This window comes from Pezoporus flaviventris, unplaced genomic scaffold (genome assembly GCF_033815535.1).
Source record: "Pezoporus flaviventris isolate CSIRO_AGI_PZ_B2104156 unplaced genomic scaffold, CSIRO_AGI_Pfla_v1 ptg000006l, whole genome shotgun sequence".
NCBI lineage: Eukaryota > Metazoa > Chordata > Aves > Psittaciformes > Psittacidae > Pezoporus > Pezoporus flaviventris.
The window spans coordinates 4,314,060-4,337,661 of record NW_026892554.1 but is presented as its reverse complement, the minus strand read 5'-3'; the positions used below and the strand labels follow the sequence as shown (position 1 = coordinate 4,337,661).

At 43.1% G+C, this 23,602-nt stretch overlaps 1 protein-coding gene across 4 annotated transcripts in view; it reads right to left on the bottom strand.

The window, feature by feature from the left end:
- Positions 1-23,602, bottom strand: part of IGF1R (insulin like growth factor 1 receptor) — a 179,318-nt gene that overhangs the window by 39,647 nt on the left and 116,069 nt on the right. For all 4 annotated transcript variants that reach the window (XM_061446693.1, XM_061446692.1, XM_061446694.1 and 1 more), the window contains exons 3-5: positions 7,298-7,610; positions 4,636-4,781; positions 2,711-2,855 (exon numbers count right to left, since the gene is read on the bottom strand). In XM_061446693.1, coding sequence (XP_061302677.1) covers positions 2,711-2,855; positions 4,636-4,781; positions 7,298-7,610 — 604 coding nt within the window. The remainder of the gene's footprint in view (positions 1-2,710; positions 2,856-4,635; positions 4,782-7,297; positions 7,611-23,602) is intronic.

The following is a 23,602-nucleotide window of genomic DNA, read 5'->3' as shown; positions in this document are numbered from 1 at the left end:
GGAATGGCTGGAGATTATGGCCTGAAGGACAGGCCAAACCTTTGAGTAGGAGGCACATCTGGTCCCAGGCTTGCCATAAAAAGCCTCAAGGCGACCTGCACAAGCCATGTACACCCACAGGAGAGAATTCCCACAACATGATGTGTATCCCTAACTGCAGAGCACCCACAGCTACTTAGTTATTGACTGCATACATTCAAAGCCTGCTTCACAGTGTATCTGCACGCAACGCTGCATCTGTGCACATTCACCCCCCGTAATGCTATGAGGCAGAACATGAAATCCAAACCAAAAGGAGGTGTGGGTGATGAAAACATTTCAACAAGCTTTCAGTCCCCTGCACCCCCCCTCCATAGCATACAGGATGCAAAAAGCTCCTGGAAGGAGTAATGACCAGATAAGTACTCTTAATAAGAGAGCAGTGAGTGATCTGTATAGGCAAGTGACTTGCACCAAATAGGGAATGAGAACTGGCAGAGAGCTGGGAATGAGCTGGCTACAGACAGCAGAGGTTTATGGCAGAGCAACTACCCTGGACAAGCCAAGTAACCCTGCAAGACACAGAGAACAGAAGCCGTTCACCTCCAAGTGCTACGATGATGAGGAAGACAGAAAATCCCACTACAACTAAATCCTTCAACACAGCACATCTCCATTCCAGTTCTGTGTTTGCAAAGAGATTTCTTTCCTTGCCACGGGAGCACATTCTCTACAGAGTGTTCAAAAGAGGCAATGACCACTCTGCAAACAACATAAATTCCCTCTAAACTTTCCATTTTCTGTGATAACCAGGGCAGGCACCAGCAAACGAATAAGGAGGACAGAAATCCTGAAGTCCTTTTTTGTTAGTCCAGGTCAATATAAAAAAGGGACGCTGGTGGTGGGGTCAGTTGTGTAATGAACAACTACAACTGATCCTAAATTAACCTCCCTCTCTCCCCCCCAAGGCAATGGTGGCATAAACAGCCATTGTTCCAGGAGCCCAGGACTTCCCAGGTTAAGACCCCACTCCCTGTTGTCCATAACTCTGCCAAAGTAATTGTTCAAGCTCATTCTCTTCTCGTTAGGTGCCTCCTTCCACCTAAGCATTTCTGAAAAGGTTATTTAGGCTGTGGTAATGCCTGAATGATGCTGGGTGTGTTCCAGGCAAGGAGAGTGCCCCTGACCCAAAGTATGTAACTGCAGTCATTTCCTAACAAGGGTGAATTGTAGCACAAGTAGCTCTTTACTATAGATCTATTTTACCTCCCCCACTCAGCCCTGTTTTCCTCTTCAAAGCTGCACCTATTTACTCCTCTATTTGGGAGTCTGATTTAAAAACCTTCCATTTTCCTTCCTATTGACTCTCCTTGCTGACACACAAGGTACCATAAACATAATTGCTACTTGAAGCGCAAAGCTAAACCCAAATTTAAAGAGAGCAAGGGGGAGAGAAGAAAAGACAAAATCGATGACTGGAATATCTATGAGAGCAGGCCACATCCTAAGTGGGCTGAATGAGCCATAGTGCTCGAGACAGTGACAAGCCTCCCATATTTGCAATTAGAAACAAGACTGCCCGTAGAGCCAGTGCTCTTCCTAAGACAGCGTGCTTCTCCAGTGCAGGATGAAGAGCTGCCCTTTAACTGGCTCTGTCAGATGGTGGCATGCTAAGAATTTAAGACTGACCAAAGACCAGCCTGAGAGAAAGAGGGAGGTTGCGAAGAATCCCTCATGCTGTAACTTTATCCTGCCAGGGAAGACAAGTCAGACACAAGCAACCTTTCCCATGACCCTCCCACCACCTTTTCTTACGTGAGTTCCCAAAATTCTTCATTTAATAGCTCAGTCATTACTGAGGGAGACTTATTTATCCCAGAGAACCCTGGTTTAAACTTGGGATGGATACTTGATTAAAGAATAGGAAGAACAAGGCAGTTTGCTGAAGGACCATCGCCACACCTCAGCACTGTGAGTTCCACAGAGATTAAAACTTTTGTCTCAACTCAAGGCCAGGTTGGATGGGGCTTGGAGCAACCTGCTCTAGTGTAAGGTGTCCCTGCCCATGGCAGGGGATTGGAAGTGGAGGAGTTTTAAGGTACCTTCAAACCCAGACCATTTTGTGATTCTGACTATCTCTTGCTATCACAGGAAAACAGGAGTTATATATACGAGAAAGTATCATAATTACAGAAGCAATACAAACCAGAGCAAACATTTCAAGGGAACAACTTGACTTTTCCTGACCAGTCTTTTTCCTGCTCAACAGAGAATTCATTTAACGTCAGCATTTCAAGGAGTCACAAACAACTGCAACTTGCAACCTATTTCATACTACTTGGGTCACTTCCAGTTGCACTCCTTGTTAGCAAAGTTCAGGTTTCCCTCCAGCCAACATTCTCCATAAAACTCTGCTACAAGCCAACAGTAAGGAAATCCAATTGTTTGTATAAATTAAGACAATTTATCAATGTAAAGAGCCTCCCCAGAAAATCTGAAGTGAAAAGCAAAGTTACCATAAAATTACTCTTAATATATTCAGTTTAATATGCTGATTTGGGTAGCAATGCAAATGAGCAATGACTGTGCAGTGGTGCTCATTAGGAGAGAAACGCTGCACATTAGGGGAAGAGAAGATTCTATAAAGGGCACGTGAATGTTCATCAGGAGATTTATTCTCTGTGGCTTTCTATTAACGTGAAGTTGCATCTACAAGTATCTGAACACTTACCCATCCACCTGTTCCTCTCCCAGAATATACCGCAGGTTCTTCAGGAAAGACAGGGAGACCAATGCATGGGAATGACGAATCTTCACGTACCCCGTTACTGTCTCAATCAGACCCATGAAATTCTCCAGTTCTGAGGCGATGTTATCTACACCAAGGAAACAGTGATTTGGTTATTGCAGAATTCAGAGCTGTAACTGCTCTTCTGCTTAAGGCACCATTAGCTCAGGGAAAGAAAGTATCTGTTGCCTTTGAAAATGAGAGACACTGGTATTCTCCCCCGCAGCAGCAACTGCCTGTGTGGACAGATGGTGGAAGGGCAAAATAAAGCCACAGAGCAACGTTGGAAAACCAGTCTTGCTTTTCCATAATGGTATACCTACTTTTTCCATAGGCATCAAACTATGAAGCCAGCACCAAATGTTGAGCCAGCATTCCAGAAGGGATGAAAAGACCCTTTTACATATCCATGAGACTGGAATCGCTCTTCAGCTGCAGAGCAAAGCTCAGGCAGAAAGCTCCATTGGTTAACAGAGACTGAAGATGAAAGGCTGAAGATATGCACTCTTGGTCTTCTTTGGGGCAGGAAGCATTGCTTTCAGTGACCTAAAAAGCTGTGGCTACAAAACTGAAAACTCTTGATGAACCAGCAGAGATGATATCCTTGTGCCATGCATGGAGCATGAGCCACACAGCTCACTAAATGTGATCTTCTATGATAAATTATTAGAACGACCACAGAGCAAGCCCTGCACTTCAGTACTGCCTCCTCCATAGGAACTATCCTGTCCCTGCCTAGGTCTGCAACACCTCACCTCACAAGGCTCAAGCTTTGCAGTCCTGAACTCCAGCAACTCCTGGCCCATGCCCATTGCCTGGTGTAATCATCCTGCAAAGTTACATTGCAGTTCCTAGAGGAAGTTTTAAGCACCCAGGATGGAAGAAGCTGCTATGGGGTGCGTTTGCTGCCAAACCGAAGTCGTAAAAGATACCTAGGAAGCCCAATTACCAAATACCAATGGTTGATTCCCATACCAAATAAGATGGGAGGAAGCAGATGCCCATTAGCACTCTAAGGTAATACTTAAAAAAGACAATAAACCCCCACATTTGCCCCAGGATAACTGGAACATCTCCCATAAAGGAAGACTGTACCTGTAGGAGTAGGACCGTGAGTGAAATAATCCATGTTGCTGTTTCTAAACCCTGAAGATTTCATTCAGGCAGGAAGAAAGGAATCAACTGTATCAATTCATCCTTATTCATGAAACCAAAAGGGACCTTCCATAGAGAGATACATTTCCAATAAAAACTAACAGGGACTTTTACTCTGCTTTTAAGAGCTCATCAGCTGTCAACACTTCCCTGGCTGATGAATCACTGCTCTGACAAATTTAATCCAGAGCTTGTTCAAGACATGCAACAAAGGTGGCCAGCTCACTAATGATGACCATCCAAAGGCACAGTGCTAGGCTTTATATGAGTTCCCAGCACCCTTGATTCCATGTTTTAGCAAGACACCACACCTTACCTTCAGAAGGGAGGATATGGCAGTCTCACAGTGCCATGCCTTAGTAGCAGACAAGTTATTTACCTACCCAGATGCAAGGATTTTCAACTTTTCCACCTTCCCCAGCCTTTATTATTCCTTTGGGACTACTGCTCATCCCACTGCCTAATCCTGGTTCCCTGTCCTGCCAAAAAAGCTAACGAAAATAGCAGCTTTAACTCAGTAGCTGTATCCCTGTTCCATCCACATGTTGGAGAATGGTGCTACCACTGGCCAAATCAAACAGGAGCACTGCTATGGGACTGGAAAGCAAACAGTTTGCTGAGTTTTTAATGTTCTTATCATTATGCTGACAGACAAAAGGGAAAATATGAAAAGCAGCTTTATCAGAGGTTCATAAACAGAGGGCAACACTTACTTCCACGACGGATGTTGATCAGCAGATTTCCCTTGAGAATCGTACATCCTTGCAGCATTTGTGCCGATGTGACAGAGTCGATGGTCTTTGTTTTCCCGTCCTCACAGATCTTGGGGCAAGGCCCCTCACAAGGGCTGCAGAACATGCTGTTAGGGAAAGAAAAGGAGACTGGAAATAAGCAACAGTACACAACTCTGAGCCTAGAGCTGCTAGGGCTGCTAATTCTGAAAGACATTTCCCTCTACAGCTCCAAGAATGAAGCTAACCGCATCTCTGCAGAGGGCTTCAGATAACTGAGCACCCTTGCCCACTGGACTCCAGAGAGGCTGGAACACCATCCCTTCCATTTACAGCAACATGGGAGGGAATGACTGGACCCACAACCACTGCCTGGCAGCTCCTGAAAGGCTTTGTGGTCCTTCTAAAGTTGAAGGCATTTCAGGTAAAACCCAGTGCCCCTGCATTTATGCATTTACTCTCACTTAATGAGAAAGATGGTCTTTCTGGGTGTAATCGATGCAGACAGCCTCAGAGTGCTGTGAAGTCTGATGATCCAGGCCCAACCACCACAAATAGGCCAGCGAGGAACCAGAGATGGGAAAATACTGTTCAAGTTCTTGTAAACTTGTCTGCCTCCATGCCCTTAAACCAACATCTGAAGCTCAGCACTAGGGAATTCCATGATGCTGGCTGTTTTAACTCAGGAAAGACAACTGTGGGAGCACACAGTCATCAGTGATGTGGAGAAAGCAAGCAGTGAATTAGTCACTATTTCTTATAGTTTAAGAGGTATTAAAGCAGCAAGTTTAAACAAATGGAAGGATGTATCCTGAAGCAAGGCAAAACTAATCTGCAACAGGAATTGGGAGAGATGGGCCAGAAGTCCAAGCAGGTTCAAAAGGGATTATACAGATGGAAAGAGAACAGGTCCACCAGTGCCTATAGAACAATACATACAGCCCAAACTTCCTTGGAGGAAACACTGAAGCACAGGCTCACTGCTCCTGCTGCTTACACTCACAAGCATTCAGAAGCATTTTTTAGCAGCCAAACTCAAGGAACTAGAACTCGGGCCAGTCCAGCCTTTGGCTACAGCAGCTTTTTCAAGGGTCCATGTTACGCTGTCTGCATCCTCACCTCAAAACTGGACACTTCATGGATGCACGAAACATGCCCTTGACCACTGCTCCTGGTAAATGTCTTCACCAATTCAAGGTTATGTTTGTTCTACAGTTTATTCTAGAATTTCCCTTCTTCTTTCATTATTGCTCATTCTACCTGATCGTTTTAGAGGGGGAAAACAAAACTGAAAACCCAAACCCAGCTCCATAGGCAAAGGCTTCTAATGACAACATTAATGAACATGGGACTTACTACTTATTCTCTTCAAATAAACTTTCTATTGAAGCTTAAAGACATGTGTAAACTGATAATAGCACTTTTTCAAGCATAAACAATGAAAGGACGCAGCTTCCTTTCCTTAGCAGTAAGCTCCTGTTTCAAAATCCTGCACTATAACATGCCACACACCACTAAAAGCTGCAGACACAAGCAAGGGGCATTCAAGTAACTACACAAAGAATGCTGGAAACGCTCTCCATTTTCAACTATTTGTTAACACCACCTTTAGGGAACAAAACATTCACTAGCCTTGAGTTACAGCTCCTTTCAATCCTTGCAGCAGAGCACAACACTGAGATAAGATAGCATGGCCATGCACTTCAGTGTAAGTGGTTCAAACAGCTGGTACTACAAGCTCAAGGAGATAACGAAAGAAACATTCCTCAGGTGAGTATTTGGGCTGGAGCAAAGGCAGCATTAAGTTGCCTACATCCAAATGACAACTAAAGGCTGCCTTATGATGTGAGCCAAAGGATGGACGACACACATGTATGCACAAAACCACAACTAATGCAGGTATCATCACAACCACCTTTCCAAAATCTGAACATCTTAGAATAGCCTACAAAGACTTTCTTTGGCATAGTACTGAAGCACTATGAATGCTATCCTTTACTCCAAGTTCACGACTTCCAAGGGTTAGCAGGCAACTAAAGCTGCGTGATAAAACTACCATCCATATAAGACAATCATAAGCACACACCAATCCAACTGTTAGAATACGAGCAGGTGAGTGACATTCTTGAAAGCAATTATTCTGTATAATATTGTCAGCTGACACATTATCTTGGTTTTACCTTATTAACATTGTTATCTTCTGTAAATAGTGAGAAAAGGGAAATAAATACACTGAAGAATATAAACACACAAGCACACGTAAAGCAAGTAATACGCAAAACAAGGTAACTCCTATGGTTTGTTCTGTGTGATAATGGTCATCAGCCAACCTTCAACCCTGTGCTCCTGGGTTTTCACTTTCACCATGTACAGTCTACCTGAAGACCCGGTTCTGCACTGTACTGGTACAATGCCCTCCTCAAGTCCTTCAGAAGAACCAGTGGGAACTGACAACGCACAGGTCCACACACAGACCTTCCAGCGGGGTATTCATCTAAGCAAGCCCTTACCAGGAAGATATGCAATTCCCTATGGTATGTTCTCATTCCTATCTAATGCAACTTGCACCACAAGCTGCCACTGAACAGGAGGTGGAAAAACTCAAACGTGACAGCTCCGATGGGCTCCCCAGAAGGTGCATTACCTTTGGCTCCCGTTGCGTATGAATCCAGAGGGACACTCTGCCATACACTCGTCGTTGTGAATCACAAACCTCTCGTATTCACTTGTTTCAGTGGCAGGGACTTTGGAGCAGAACTCTTTGGTCACGCAGCGCCAGCCCTCGAACTTGTAGGTGTTGGGAGGGCAGGTGGGCATGCAGACTCCCTCGTAGTAGTAGTTGCGGCAGGCCACGCACGCCGTGTTGTTGTCGGGCGCCGTGCAGCTCCCCAGGCACTCAAGGTGGCAACACTCATTTTGGTCTGTACAGGCTCGCTTGCCACATGAGCTGGGGCACACTGCAAGACAGAGAGAGCAAGAGCTGTTACATACAATGAATGGCATTAGAGGAAAAACCCTGATCCATGCACATATGTGCTTTCATTCCCTGGGCTCTAGAGAATCTCTGCAGAAGAACCAACTCCTGTAAAACTGATAAAGCCTGGTTTTCTCAGTTTTAGTTGCCTGAAAATACCATTTTCTCAGATCAAATTTATAATATGAACCAATTACATACTAAGGAAAATTGCTGAAAGCAAGATCAACATAAGGGTAATGGAAGCAGTCAAGTACTGGAACCTTTTCCACAGACCTAGTATTATCATTACTTTTATGAGTGCTGACTTATTGTCTTTCTAAGCATTTCTTTTCTTTCCTATTTGTACTTCAAACTGGTCTTTTACTGGCAAGAAATCAGGCTTCCTTTATACAGCTTAATGACACTTGTGCACTAAAGCACTGCTATACTGTAGCTCAAATGGTTAGGTTGACCCCAATGCAGAATCCCAATTCTGCTTAAGTACACACAATGAGGTCTAACAGAATATCAAATCATCATTCAGATCAAATACTGTGGAATCACTGAGCTACTGTTTTCCCCTGAAGAATGTAACAGAATTCTGCCTTATCCCCAAATTCTGGATTCAGAGAACAAAATATCAAAGGGATCAGAAAATGGAGTGCAAGTTTATGGTGACATTTGATTTAAGTGAAAGCACTGCAGCTTGGAAGACACAAGCAAAGAGGAGAATGGTCAGCAGACGAGCTCACTACTGCTGCATCAAAAGAAGTGGCAGGACTGTATTTATAGAACAACAGCATTTTGATTACTGCACTGTATGGCCTTTTAGCCATGAGGGTTGTGTGCCAGGGGCTCTGTAAGCACGCACAGATAGGAAATCTGGTCTGCATTAAGTAACTGCTTTCCACTTTCCAACTGAGCTCAAACACAGCATCATTAATAACAGCAATAACTCAGGATTTCAGGAGTATAACTACAGCGAGATCCAAGGAAAGCACCACAAGACATTTAAACTGAGTGACTGAGCAGAACACATATAAGCAGCAAAGAAGTTCATATCCCAAAATGAACACGGAAGCAGCGGAGCCCAGCCTGTGGAGGAACACAACGTTAATGGAACTGTAACAGTTCCACAGAAGAACTGCATTGCAGCTTATCTTTTGGGTTGCAATTACAGTGTTTTAATGCAGGACTAAACACCCTAAAATCTCAACCACCCCCTCTTCATATAATAAAGTCTGGACTTTAAAGTACATTTTTAAAATGCCACTGAGCAGAGCCTGTTCATAGCTCTGCATCAGGATGCAGACATCCTATGGCATGTTTTGATTATAAGAAGCCACTTTCTGCAGCTTTAAGGTACTGTCCACCTTGAAAAGCACTTGTAAAACTACCAGAATATCGTGCATTTCTTAGCAAAACGGTTCTATATTGATCTTGCTTAATTTTATTCACTACTCAACTTTGTCAGTTTAAGCATCTGGGCATGAAGCTGCATTCTCCTTATTCAATTATGGCTAAGATAGGTTTCCTGGAGGAAACCCCACCTGCAGGTACTCCCCAAGTACCCTGACAGCATCTCCCCTATATTAGCAGGTAGCTATGTAGTACTATCCACAGACCTGCTTACAACATCTGACTGTGCTGTTACTTGGATATAAGTAGCCACACACTATCACAACAAGCTTGCATTGCAGACAGCTTGCGTTCACATTCCTTGCCCATACTGCTATTATAACTGCTGTTCTAAGAGTTGTTAACACCACTGCTCCGTACCTGTAGACTCATTTATTCGGAGTGAAACCAAGCAGAAAAGCGGAAAAGAGCGGAGAGGGAAACTATGAGAACAAGGAGGTGGGAGCCTGAGGATGGCTGACACCTGCCCAGGTAGCACAAGCATCACATACAGGCCAAACTAAGAAGAGCCAGCTCCTTGTAAGACAACTGAGAGCAGGAACACAGAGAAAAATCACTGCTAAATGATGCACTGCATAAAGATGCTGGTTTTCTTCCCCTCTGGCAAAGGAAAAACCCATACACACCAAACCCTTACACAAAAATTAACAAGCATGCAGGTGTATATCCTTTTTTTGACAGTCATCTGCTGTAAAAGGAGTAAAGTCTGCCCCAATGCAACCTTCAGTAAGGCATCACAGACTGCCTCTCACCTTAAGGTTTACAGTACTTGCATTTGCCAATGCTACGGGACTGAAAACTCAGTGTATCTTGCTAGCAGATGGACTGCTGTTCTGAGTGGGTGCCAGAACTCGCTTTTCATGTGGTAGCTACATTTCCAGTTCAAAGCCCTAGGAAGAAATACAACACACGCAGCCCCCTATGCCTCCACCAAGTTCATTACTACATGTATCAATAAACTACATGAATATTTTGTTTTCATCTAGACAACCTGCTAAAACCCAAATGCTGCTGCATGAATTATTGAGATAAATACATTAGGAAAAGACTGAGTTTATTTCATTGCTGGGAAAGACTTTTGTATTCCCTTCATGCCTCTGCCATTCAGGAACAGCCTGCTGTAGAAACAGGATTCCCTGCATCTCCTGGTAAATCCGCTGACTCTCATCTACAGAAATATAAATTGATGTAGAGAAACATCCACAAGTTCACATGAAAAAGGCAATCGGGGAAGCAGGTTTCCAAAACTCGGGTTAACATCTGAATCACAGCCATTGTCTCAAGAACTCCTGAAACCTTTTTAAAGATATTTTGTTCAAAGCTCAGCAATCTCGCTTTTCCCTCAGTCCTATTTATTCCCTTGTTCTTGCTAACGTTGGCATAGTTTTCAGCCTGGAGACAATACGGGTATCCTGTTTCTCTGAAGAGGTAGAACATGAAGTTATTTGTGTGTAGGATGTATTTTGAACAATACAAAGCCTTATCACCTCACACGCCAGTTCCTCAGATATCCCTGTTATCACAGTCTTACTCAACTAAATCTTACTAATGTCTGGCCTTACAATCCAGCCCCATTTATCCTCTCTCCTGCCCTCCCAAACTGTGCTACCTGAGCTGCCAGATTTGTACCAAAGCATTTAAAATGCAAGTTCCAAAATACTATTGCCAACACCCCCCCCAAAATACACTCAATAACTTGTTGACTTCGGGAGCACATTAGAGAGACAAACATATGCAAATACGGGGCTGATATCTGGGGACAGAATTTATCAGCCAGGTACAACAGTGCCTTGCATCTTGGAGACTGGTGACCGCACACAGAAAGTCCCAACCCCCTGAACAAATCCCTGCTGACAAGCACAAGGGCAAAAAATGCTTCATTGTCATCATGTGGAGCGACCAAGATCATGGAAAATTTCAGAGACCTTGGAGAGCAGCCATGGAAGAAGGGAGTCAAAGCAAGACCTGGAGAAGGGCAGACCCTTCAGCGCCTTCATGGCTTTATTAAAGAGATGATGGAGGCTTGACTAGACCAGAGTGTTCATTTACACTGAGGGAGTGAAAGTACTGAATTATCACAGATCTTCAGAGATGGACATTACAAAAGTACCAATGCCACAAATAAATTTACTGGAGCAAAACCAACAACAGAACTTTCTTTGAACATCCATGCTTCATCCTGATTTCTTCAAATGAGAAGTTTTCCTTGCCAACAAAATCCAAGAGATTCTCCAAATATTGTTAGGATACTAAGATCACATGCAAAGAAAGCAAAATACTTCATTCCAAGCTGCTCACCTCCTGAGCAAATGAGATTCACACCTGACACACAGAAAGGAGATAGTTTAAAACTAAATGCAAAGATCTTACCAATAAGAGGAGCTCCAAGAGAATCTGACTCAGAGACTCATTATTCTCAATTAAAATCCCCAAGAGGCTAAACCAAAATTGCAAACACAAAGCAAGGTTGGGAAATCCTCAAACACAACTCTCCAAAAAACCCAAGAAACAAATCATCTCTCTGTATTTACAGCAGCTCCTTTTTGGACAGCCTCATGCTAAGGAGGTGGTAGCAAGTTTGTCTGACATCTAATACCTCCCTGCTATTTGAGGCACGCTCAACGCTGAAGCTGGCTGCAAGCACTCCGCGTTGACATCATGGCTATTGTACAGTTAGGACAGACAAAGTGTTCTTATCATCTCCCAGATGCCCTGACTCCAGCAACACTGAAACAGAGAAATCAGGTGCATAAACAATCAGTTACAGGGAAGGAAAACGCAGCCAGAAGAGGAAGACTCCTGGCAAGCCGAGGCTCTGGCCCCTGCCAAGGATGGCCCCGCGCCAGTCACATGTGGGCAAGCAAAAGGTTGCCAAATGTGGGATAAATATTTTTTAAGGATTTTTTCTCTCCTTGTAAAACGCTATTTGAGCCTTCCTTCCTTTTTCATCCTGCTCCTGCCTTTTGGAGCATCCTTCACAAAGTAATGTTTCAGAGAGAAAAGGAGACGGAAAAGCCTGGCTTTGAGAAGGAAGCAAAGGAGGAAGGGAGCATCTTCTCCTGGCCAACTACTGAAAAAATTAGCTGTCTAGATTTATCCACAAAAACAGAAAAAAAGCAGTCATTTTTGGTTGTTAATCCCTCTACATGGCACAATTTTTGAAGTATTGCATTTTAATGGTCTAAACTTTGGTACGTTCTTTCAAGCAGCTGACTGCAAATGCTCAGGCAGCCTATACAGGATCTGACTTCTGCCCAGTACATGGTGAGAACAGAGGTTAGAGAAACATTAGTCAGAAAATCCAGCTCCAGTGATTCACAGCCAGGGCTAGAATCAAATGAGTACAGAATAAAGGCTGCACTAAGGAAATACACATATTAAATGCATGCAGTAACGTGCTCCGATCACAGAAACATGGGTACAACTCATCTGCAAAGAACTGAAGACACCCCTTAAGAGCAGTTGTATAAAATATTTTGCTACAGAAACACGTATTAGCAGCATACTAACGATGGTGTATTGTTTTTTAAACTGTTTTCCCCACTCTAAAACTGGTTATCTCAAGTTCAGTGGAAATCCTGAAGGAAAACCCCACTGCCACATCAGGTTAAGACACAAAGTGTGGCAGCTATTGAAATTAACTGCCAGATCTCAAAGGTTCAGTTCAACCCAGCACTGATGCTAGGACTTGAAAGTGATCATCTCCTTCCTCTTTAAACTTCTAGTACGTACACAGGCAAGCCCACCAGTAAAATATTTGGATAGGCCTACACAAACTTACACCAAGAAGCAAGAAGAAAGCATTAAGTCCACAGCCTGCAAGGCTGTATCTGACTTGACATCATTTCACTAGTAGTGTGTTTCCACGTTTACATCCTAGTCGTTACCAGCCCATTTCATCTGGCAGACCTTCCCAAGGATCTTGAAGTTGTTCTGTGAATTCTTTTCTTCCCACCATACAAATCCAGCTGAAGTTTAAGTACATCTGGTTGGCTTCCACACAAAGCTTTTTGGTCTCCTGCTTCTTGGTATTTCAGTGTGTCCCAGATGCTGCACACCATACCCCCTAAGTGAAGGGGTAGGTGTGATGAAGCATCCAGAACCTCAAAATAACTTCAAGGGTTTGCCCAACCTGACATCAGCTCACTAACGGCTCAATTTTTAATCATATGAAAGACTGATAAAGGAATCTACTCCTGCATTCTCTTCCTCAGGATTTTCTGGCTGAAAGCCAATGCTGCACTGAATGCCTGTATAGCCAGTTGTGCAGCAGCTGGATCCAACTGCTCAGATAGAAGCACCTGTAGATGATTCCAGAGCAAAGGAAGCGGAAGAAAGGAGCCAAGATAGGTTAGGAAGAAGAAAGCCCAACACCACTCAGCACCTGGAAGCTCTCAGAGGCAGTAAAAAGAGAAGAAACACTCATCATTCCATGTAACGACCACTTTGCTGGAACACACTTGTGGTGAGGTACTCCATGCCCCGTAGTTTTACTGGTTCCTTGGTTCAACGTCTGTTCCCCTCAGAACAGTTTCAGCAGGTAGAGCATTTCACACACATCAGCACAGCGCTGAGGGGCCATGGTATGGTTTGTAATTCCTCACACACACATACTTCAGCATAACCTACCTGCTCCCTCCCAGCTGAACCCAACAGAGCAGCCTACTAGAACCAACAATAGGAACAACCCAAAATATATCTCAGCTAGGTACAGAGGAGTCTGATGACACGTGCCCTTTTGGCCATCTATAATTCATTCTTTACCCCAGAAAATATCTCAAAACACAGCTTCCAGGCTTCCTAGTTGTAATACATAATATGCGTGCTAAATCCATTTCATTTACAGTGACTGGAGGACTCGGGGAGGCTATTTGGCACTGTAAAACCTCCCATCCCTTCGGGTCTTGTGCAAGTGAAGCAATCAACCCTGCTAAAAGCTCAAGCAGCGTTACAGCTACTCGCATCACACCGAAATTAGAGCAAATGGAAACCCGAGCAGAGAAAACAACCACCTCAGACCACAGTCCACAGGAACCCATAGATAGCACAGTTACTCCATTTGCTCCAAAGTGCGTAATGCTAACGACGAGGAAGGTGCAAATAAACACGGCTTATTGACAAACCCAGGCAGCAGGAATTGCATTCTCTTTCAAAACAGTTTATGTTGCCCAGCACAACCCAGACTGGCATCATTGCAGCTGGCACTGGAGAGAAAGAGGAAAAAAACAAGTCTGTTTTGTCCCTTCCACACCAGTATTAATTCAGAACATAAACAAACCCAACTGAGGCGTATACACAAGCAGCTATCTAAGGCATTCAGGCCAGTTCTACTCTATCTGCAACACTGAGTAAACAAAGCGGTTGGGAATGTTTCACCATCAGTAGTGCACTGTTCTAGAAATGCTTCCTCTATGAAAAGGGAAATTTCCCACTGGAAGCTACAAATCAGAACGGTAACGGTGGTGCCAGTGGGGATGGGACTCCAGTCACCCACCACTCATGGTCACAAATGTGTTTGCATTTCTAAAGGGGCAACTGAAGTTCCCCAACTCTTCAGTAACACATAAGGAAAGGGCTGCTGCAGGATGCTCTGAAGCAAATTATCTTTCTTTCCATTCCAGATTATGAGCAATATATTGTTTTTTTTTGCTTGCTGTTGCTTTAAACTAGATTTAATCTGCCTGTCTTCCAAATGCTGCAAGTGTAAGGCAGTAAGATTTACAGGATTTAATTGATATACTGCAAGCAAAGAGTGCTGGTCAGTCATCTCCTGGCAAAACCCCAGCTGGAGGAAGAATACTGTTCACATTCCAGCTTTATTCTAAAGAAGGAAGACAGTTTGATAACATTATCACACCGAGCTAAATTATGCAGTTCTCTTAATGCTGCAGGATAACAGCAGTTTAATCTTGGGCAAAACCAAAGTCACTGGTTTGGAAGGATTCAACTCCTGCTTCAGTTCAGGAATGCTCTTTGCATCTATGCATGAAGCCCATCAACAGGTTTAACCATTCCAGCACAAGCAATGAAACATAATGCTCATCTTCGAGGCCTCTTCAGCCAAAAGCTAATTACATTAAAAAAGAAGGGGAAAATGAAAAGCTTCAGTAAAAGTAATGTTTATATTACACACAGTAGAGAAACATAGAAAGTTTTTGCTCATTTCCAATGAGGATACCTGCATTAACAACAAATACAGTTGAGTTTTAATCGGCACAAAGATGAAAACTTGAGGAAACAGCCAGAAAGAGCAAGAACATTCCATCTGGTTTACTACAGAGGAAGTTCTTTCAAGCTGTTCACCTGCTAGTGAGACAGCCCACTGAAACCAGGATTAAGATCTAGGTATTTAGGAACCTGGGAAAAGAGAAGCATTACAATGGAAGGGTAAACAAGGATGCGAGAACACTGATGGCTTGAGAAGTTATCAGAGACGTGTGGGTGCATTTGTTCTAAATTAATCATCACTTATGCTACTTGCCCTTTGCAAGTGAAGGCATCCTGGTAAGATCAGCATCACTTCAAGCAGTATTAAGGCAACTGTGTTCAAAACAATTAAACAAAGCATTTCCTTCACGACTCCAGAAAAACAAGAGAGCAAATCTGACAGCAACTGCAGGTTGTGCTCTTGAGATCCACAACTAAAGGTGAGCTCTTCCCTTGGTTTTAATTATCATGGAATAGGCTTTTTTTCATTCTCAGGCTGTATAAGAAACACAGAGGCAATGCAGAAGGTTCCAGAGTTTGCAGGACCCAAAAGCAGACTGTAGGATCAGGCACTAACCCATCTCTCAATGCATTTTTTACAAATTTACAGCAGAAATGATACAACTGACTTGAAATCTGTACTAAAATTAGTTCCTCCCCATACACCATGACTGTGGTGGAAGCATTTCAGAGGGAAAAGGGACAATACTGAGTATCTTTCCAGACCTCACTGAAATTGCTTTCATAGTCTATAAATCATCCTGAGCTGTCTGGACATGAACTTTTAACTCCATCCTGTGGTCTGATCTCCAAAGAACAAAACTGCAGCAGTGGTTGCCTGTTTGCTTGTGGGTCACTGAACAGTTTGTGGCTAGAAAAGGCTGAGCTGGGATGCAGAACCGGGATGCAGAGCTGGCTTTGACAGACACAAGGATGCTCCCAATCCATAGGGGCACTGAGCATTGCTATGAACCCAAAGAAAGCCCCAAGCTGCAAGTTCAGCAGCTCTGAATCCCCAGCTGGCTCGAGCCAAAGGACTGAAACTCTGGAATCAGAAGACACTGGAAAAAGGTGACTTGGGTCAGTGAGGGGCACCGATGGGAACATCATCTGGATTTGCTCAGAGTTTTCTTCTAACCCAAGTGGGGGATGACATTATGTCATCCAGCCTGCACCTAATCCACTGCCTTTAAAACCATCCTCTGGTACAAGACAGAACTTTTTCAGTTCTTCCAACACACTGATAAAATAAACTGAATGAGGAAAACCATGCCTGACTACACCATCACCCAGATGTACCCACGGGACAAATGGCACGCACACCACTCCTGGCCATGTAGTCAAATACTCAGTTAATACTTGGATGCGCGAGTTGTCTCTGCTTACACACATGAACATGCTTTTGAGGAATTCCTATTAGTATGAGTGGAAAAAAATAATGGCATTGCTTCAGTCTTTCTAAATCCTTTCCTGTAGTAAGGTTTTGTGCCCAGATTAGGGAGTACCAGCCAGGTTTATTTATTTATTTATAGGAAGGACAGTCAAGGTGAGCTCTATCACTGGATCTGACAAAGGGCTCCAGGCTGTAGCAAAGCCAGCTCAGCGGCACTGCCCGGCTGCTCTGAAGCTGGAGACTGCATCAGATGGCATTTATTAAAGAGAAAAAAGGGGGATTCATGTTTTTGATAGAGGCACAAAGCGGGAAGCATGCTGCTTCCCACTCTGTTTCTGCTAGAGTTTGGCACGTTAGAGCTACACTTTTCTTCTCCGGTACCTTTTTTTGTCATTACAAGTCACATTCACATGAACATATAAATACGCAGCTCCTTACGCTCTGTGTATAGCAGATACTTACATGGATGGTCTCGAAAAAGAATATTCTTTTCACACACTAAAAAAATTATACAGAGTTATTTTAAATTCAGAACTGTTTGTATATTCCTTATAAGTTTATAAAACTCTCACTGTCCTCCCATGACTAACGAAACTGGAATTGAGAGAGTATTCTATATTTATAACTCGTCTGGTTGCTCATGCCTATGGCCCTATTTCCACCCTCCGTTACTGTACACAGAGCTATGTGAGGTATTGTGGGTTCCCAAACTTCACCGATTTCCTAACAAGGCAGGCCTGTGTCCCGGAGGAACAAACTGGGGGCTGTTTCGTTCGAGCACTGGCCGAACTCGGGAGGGAGAGGCCTTGAGCGCTGTGGTTTTGGCAGCTCTTCTTCAAACTGGTATTAGAGGCCATTTCTGTGCAATTACATGCCTAACTGGCACTGGATTGTGTATCGATGCTACTGATACACCGTCTACAGCCCCAGCCCATTTACAGCCCAAATATTGCTATTGCTACACACTTACCCTATTTATTTTAGCAGCGCCTGCAAGCAGTTCCGTCAGCCACCTATATTACAGACACACCAGAAGCACCAGGGACATCCAAGTCATTACAACAAAGCCTAACAGGCTGTTCATCAGCCCCTTGGAATCAATAGGAGACAAAACCCTCAAACTTAACCCCAAATCCCTCCGGGACCACACTGTGTCCAGTGATGCTGGCACACTGCAGACGTCAGGTGGGTGGCAGAGAGAGTCTGTATCAAGTATCTAAATGCAGCGAAATGAGGGAAAAGATGGATTTCATATGAATGAGGACCAGGTGACACTCGCAATTCGTGTCAATGTCCCAACGTTTCCCCAACCATCTCTCATCTTTAAGAGAACAAAAAGAAACACAAAAAACCCCACTACAAAACAAGCCACAGAAAACACCCACTGCACCAGTTCATACATCCCTGGGGGAAGTCTTGTCTTTGCCACGACAGAGGTGCCTCGTAATCGATGGGGTTCTAACACGTTGCAGGCACCTGCGGGGCACAGAAACTGTTTCTAATTTGCAGTTCCTGTGTACATTCAATAGAAATATTTATATAAAAAGCAGGAGAAAACAACACAGGCAGATTTTCCAAATTCAGAACATGTTGTGGTCCCTGGGATCGGGGTCTGACTCTCACGGAGTGTGATCCATTGCGGTACTTGAGCTCGTACTTGCTGAGGACTCAGACTATGTTCAAGGTCAGAATTTATCTGAGGATCTACATGCTTCACATAGGAAAATGTGGCAGGATCTGGAGGGTGCTTAAAAAGATTAGGCCTCCATACCTACTATACAAAAAACATTACCAGAAAAGTAAGTGACCAACAGACCCAGATCTGTTTAGCTAAACTGAGGAACTTCTCCTCTAGCAAAATAACTTTTCCCTTAGAATATTCTATGTGAGAAGGAAAAATCACCACCATCACCCTAATAAAGCAAAATAGATTTCAGAAGGAAAAAAGGGCAGAGGTCAACAAAGATGTATTTTGGTTCATTCAGTATAACTGAAAGCCAAGCAGAGTAACCTGAACACAAGCACCTGAAGACACAGGTACTTGCAACAAAGCAACATTACCTTAAACCCTCATGGTACTCGGTGTCTGCTTTGTGTGCATGTTACACATTACATCTGCTCAGGACAAGTACCAGCACGGGGAGAGCCCTGAACGTGTTTTGCAAGCAATTACAATAACCTGAACCAACGTGCCACGGCTGAAGTCATCCCAGCAAAGGCTGAGCGGCACCAGTGGCAAGCTCAGTTCCCATTTGAGGCACTGAAGGGAAGCACTGGCCTCCCCTTTCAGCCCAGGGTCAGTCTTCGCTGCAGAGAGTGCTGCTAGTATTTTTCCTCCCGGTTTATTCAACCTTTCATTGCTTTGAAATAAAGCTGTCAAGATGAACAGACAACGCCGATGAGTCAGATGTTCAAGGAATAAACAGAACCTGTGCTTCTCCCCATCTCAGCAGCAGTGCTATGGGTCTAACTGTTTTCCATCATTCTGCGTACCCGTAGAGAAGACAAACTTTTAAAAGCTATTAAAAACTCCTCCTACTTAACAAGAAGAAAAATGCTCTAAATTTATGCCAAGCACCTCAAGTTCACTCTGAGGGAAGGATTTAAGTATGGAATATTTGTTTTCATCCATCAAAATCAGGGAGGAAAACTATAAAAAGGTCTTTGAAGAACTGAATACAGCAAAGCTTAGCATTATCTTTTGAAACTATAAAACCCCCTTGTATTTACACCATTAAAAACATTTATGTTGCAGTAATTAAAGCACAGATATTCTTCCACTAAAGCATCCTGCTTGGACTGACCCTTTTCTAGGCTTCTTCTAAATTCTCTTTTAATGTCAAAATTCCACTAAGCACTTCATTTATTCTGCAGAGGGGTAGCATTAGCTATAGGAGAAGACGCAGGCTCCCAAAACAAACAAGCACTATACAATTCAGTAATAAAAGTATTTATAGCTTCTCTGTGCAGACTGCAGACAGACTGTGAAGACTTCTCACAACCATGTTTACCTTAGGAATTATTAGATTTATGGGACACCTACAAACACAAATGGAAAATCCAATGAATTCTAAGCTTTACTTCTCAATAATACTGCAGTAAACAAGATTAAAATTACCTTTTCTACCAGTTACGGGTCTCCTTGAGCCAATAACTGCAAATATCTCTGGTTATAGAGGTCAAATGGGTGAAAGCATCATCATGCTTCCCATTTTCAACCTCCTCATGATGATCCACCATTCTTTTACTATTCAGAAGTGCATCCTCCTCCTTCTACTATTTGAACATGCCAGCCATGCCGTTCATAAGTCTTTTAGGTGCACATTTACAACACACAAAGCAGACCAAGAACAGAAGTATTTCTGGCTACGCTAGGGTTATTCGGTATCATATCATCCCCAGAAACATTTAATGCTGATGTTGAGAAATGTGACAAAGTTTTTCTATCACCCAGATACTCGTGACTATAAAAGCAGCCCAGTGGCTGGTGTTGGCCAGCCACAGAGGGACAAAGCAGTACTGCCATCAAGACCACACTCAACTCCAGAAAGGCCTTCCAATTCCATCATTAGAAATGGCATTTCTCTCCGAATGACTGCAAAGTGAAGCAATGAATGGAACTACCTCTATTTCAAGCAGGAATGCCCTGCCTTCTCTGCAGTTATAGGAACCTACTCTTCCATATGCATCGAATAAAGTTTTCTGTAACAATGCAAATGCTACCCTGAACACACCATTTCAAAATCATACTGAGTCTATAAATACAAATCACAGATGTCCAGAGAAACATACATACAATATAAACCCAAGTTTGCAGACAGAACTTTCACTTAAAAAACAACAAAAGGGAATTAAAAATAACCAGGCTTTATGATGGTTATGAAACAAGAAACAAGGAGGGGGAAAAATAATTAGTATTCCAGGATGTCCCACACACGCACCCAAAACTAAAAGCATTAAATTGGATGAGAATAGAATGGCTGATTTTGCCTGCAGTCAAATATAGAAGTATCATTTAAATTGCAAATTACAGAGCAACAGATTCTTGCACAAAGTTCAAGGGTTTTCTATGGTTTGTTTTTATGAATTAGAAATGACACAAAGAAAAAGTAAGGGGGTTGGGCTAACTACTACCCTTAATACATATTTCAGCTTAAGTATTTCCCAGATTCATTTGGTGCACTTTATCTAGGCACCGTGGCTTGTTAAAGTGATGACAAAGTAAAGCAGCTTCTCGGAGATCATCCCTAAGGATGTAGTATCCACTGGTGGCCATGCTGGCGCTGGAGATTAACTGCTACAGAAGGATCTCCAAAGTGACTAATTACTCCCTCCTCCTCCCCACATCATGTCCTTCCCCATAAGGGAAGCTTTAATCCACTTATACCTTTCCTGGGAAGTGCTTTTCAACTAATAGTTCACTTGATAAACCTTCCCTTTCCCAGGTTTTAAAGAGCTTGCTCCTACCAACATCAGCTTCTTGGCCCTGGCTCCTCCAAATTAAACTTCATGGCTGCTTAGTAACAGAAAAATATATACTTCACATTTATACAGTGCTTTTTAATCAGCAGTTCTCAAAATGCTTTACAAAGCATGAAAGCTGATCGAGTGGTTGTTTTCGATGCCCATTTTAAAGCAGGGGGAGGAAGAGATGTGGTAAGAAATAATGAGTTACTCAAGGCTGCAGCAAAAGACTGAGGAATAGAAGCTGTTTGTCTTGATATGCAGAAGCCCCTGACACTACATTACATGAACATACTCATTTTCTTTTAAAATGTAACAAGCCCTGAATTACAGACTTCAGCACGGGATTACAGAACGCTCTTCAGGGGACCTGAGGCTCAAGTATTTTCTCGTCAGACCGTTAGAAAAAAAGACAAAGCAGAAGCAAAATTACCTTTTAGAAACATTTTAGAAATCAGCTTGTTTAGGGGCTATCTGCAAAAGGTTCTACGAGTGGATATGTCAGTAACCACAAAGAAAGAGACATTTCAGCTCTGAGAGTAGATCACAGCTTAGTCTGAAATGCAAACTACCTTTGTAATATCAAACACAAAGATATGCTGGTGGGGATTCTGCAGACCTTAACGGATGACAACAAATATCACCATCTTCATCACGGGAAGAAGGGAGACTTGTGGGATGGAACAGCACTGAGCCAACAGCTTTACGGTGATACACGGCAGACCCATGCAAATCAGCACACCTCTTAACTGGAATATTGAGCTGGAAGAAGTATTCTAAATTGCAGTAGTAAAGAAGATGGAAAACAGAATCTTGGGATTCTTAAAGGAAAATGTACACAAAGTTATCTTTCCCAACAGTTTCTGTCTTTGACATCTTAACTCAAGGGCTGGGGGGGGGTGTTGGAAGTTTTTTAACTAATAAGCCAAATGGGTTTACAAATTAATTTCACTCATTTAAACTATGTTGTTTTGTTTCATCCTCCTGTTTTCTTAATCAGAGATGCAGATGGTGCCACCTGGGCAAGTTTACAGGCTTCCACCACTGAATGTCTGTGAATTAACATCATGCCAATAATTGCTTTTAATGAGATATCACTGCCGAATTTGGCACTTGAAAGAAAGGTTAATCCAATTCTGCTTGTCATGCTTACTGAAGAGAGATGGGGGCCTCTTCTACTGTGAGACAGGCACACGCACAGACTTCAGCCACCTTCAGAAACACAATCCCCATCTTTTTACCTCTGGTCCCCACTGTTCAATGTCTGATACAACCTCTACTACACAACCACTGTCAGTCATGACTGGATTCGCTCAGCCATGAGTGTTCAAGTACCCCATGGTAAGTGGTGGACTTACCTGCCTTGCTCTATGCACTAGTGAGGAAGCAACAGGATTTCACCAATGACACCGATAAGGAACTTGGGGTCTGCATGACCTGCCCACAGCTGCACAGCTTGGGACACAATCCAAACCATCTCATCGTAACTAGGGAGATTTTTCCAAACTGCCTTTAAAATGAACAAGTGTATCTGGCTTAAAAACTATCATTTAGAGAATGACATTACCAGGTTAATGTGTTCCTGAGCACAAAGTACCTCTGAGAAAAGAGGGTTTCAAAAGCATTTTGTGGTTCTTGGTGCAATGGGTAAGAAAAAAAAAGAATAGGCTCAGCACAAACAACTTAATAGCAATGTCTCTGGAAACCAACATCTTTTTAAGAGTAGTTTGAAATCTGCCAAGCTAAACTTAAAAGAAACTCTCCAAATCCACAAGGCCCTTGGCTGGTTTCTCATTCCTTCAGATTTCATCTCACTTGCATGGCAGCATGTAGCTTTGCTCACGTCTGTCCCATCTCTGGGCAGATGAGGACAGCATCCTGCTCAATCTACCACCTCCTGCTGAATGTTAGCTCTTCCCTTGCTCCTCCTCTTGGCCTACATTATCCTTCAGGATGTATCCTTGCATGCTCTGCAGTCTCTTAAATCACTCCAAGCCTCCTCCATACACCAGATTCCTAAAAATACAACCCCATGAGTTGTTCCCTACAATCCATTACTAAGGTATCATCATGAATTTGGTACTTTCCAAACATCAATACAGTCTAATAGCAACCCTATCAATAAGAAGCTACAAAGTTCATGCAAGCCCACATCTAATTTCTGCTGGTTTAGATCAGGCTGAGCTTCATAAATCAGCAACGCTGACACGCATCCAACAAACCGAAGGATTGCTGAGCTCCAGTGTCTAAAGACGAAGATTACAGCTAAGACGTATTCAGCTGTAAGTCTGATCTCATGATCCAAGTTATGTTCTTAATGAAGTACTGCAACGTATATTGTTTTATGGGCAGTATATTACCCATTTATAACATGCACACTGTAAATCAAAAGACTCGACACAAAGAAATTGAGCCATAATTACATTTAGAGCTAAATGCTTTTGAAGTCTAATCATTCACAATCCAGGGTTAGCAGACTGGTCCGAAGAATCATCCCAAATCCCTGCTGT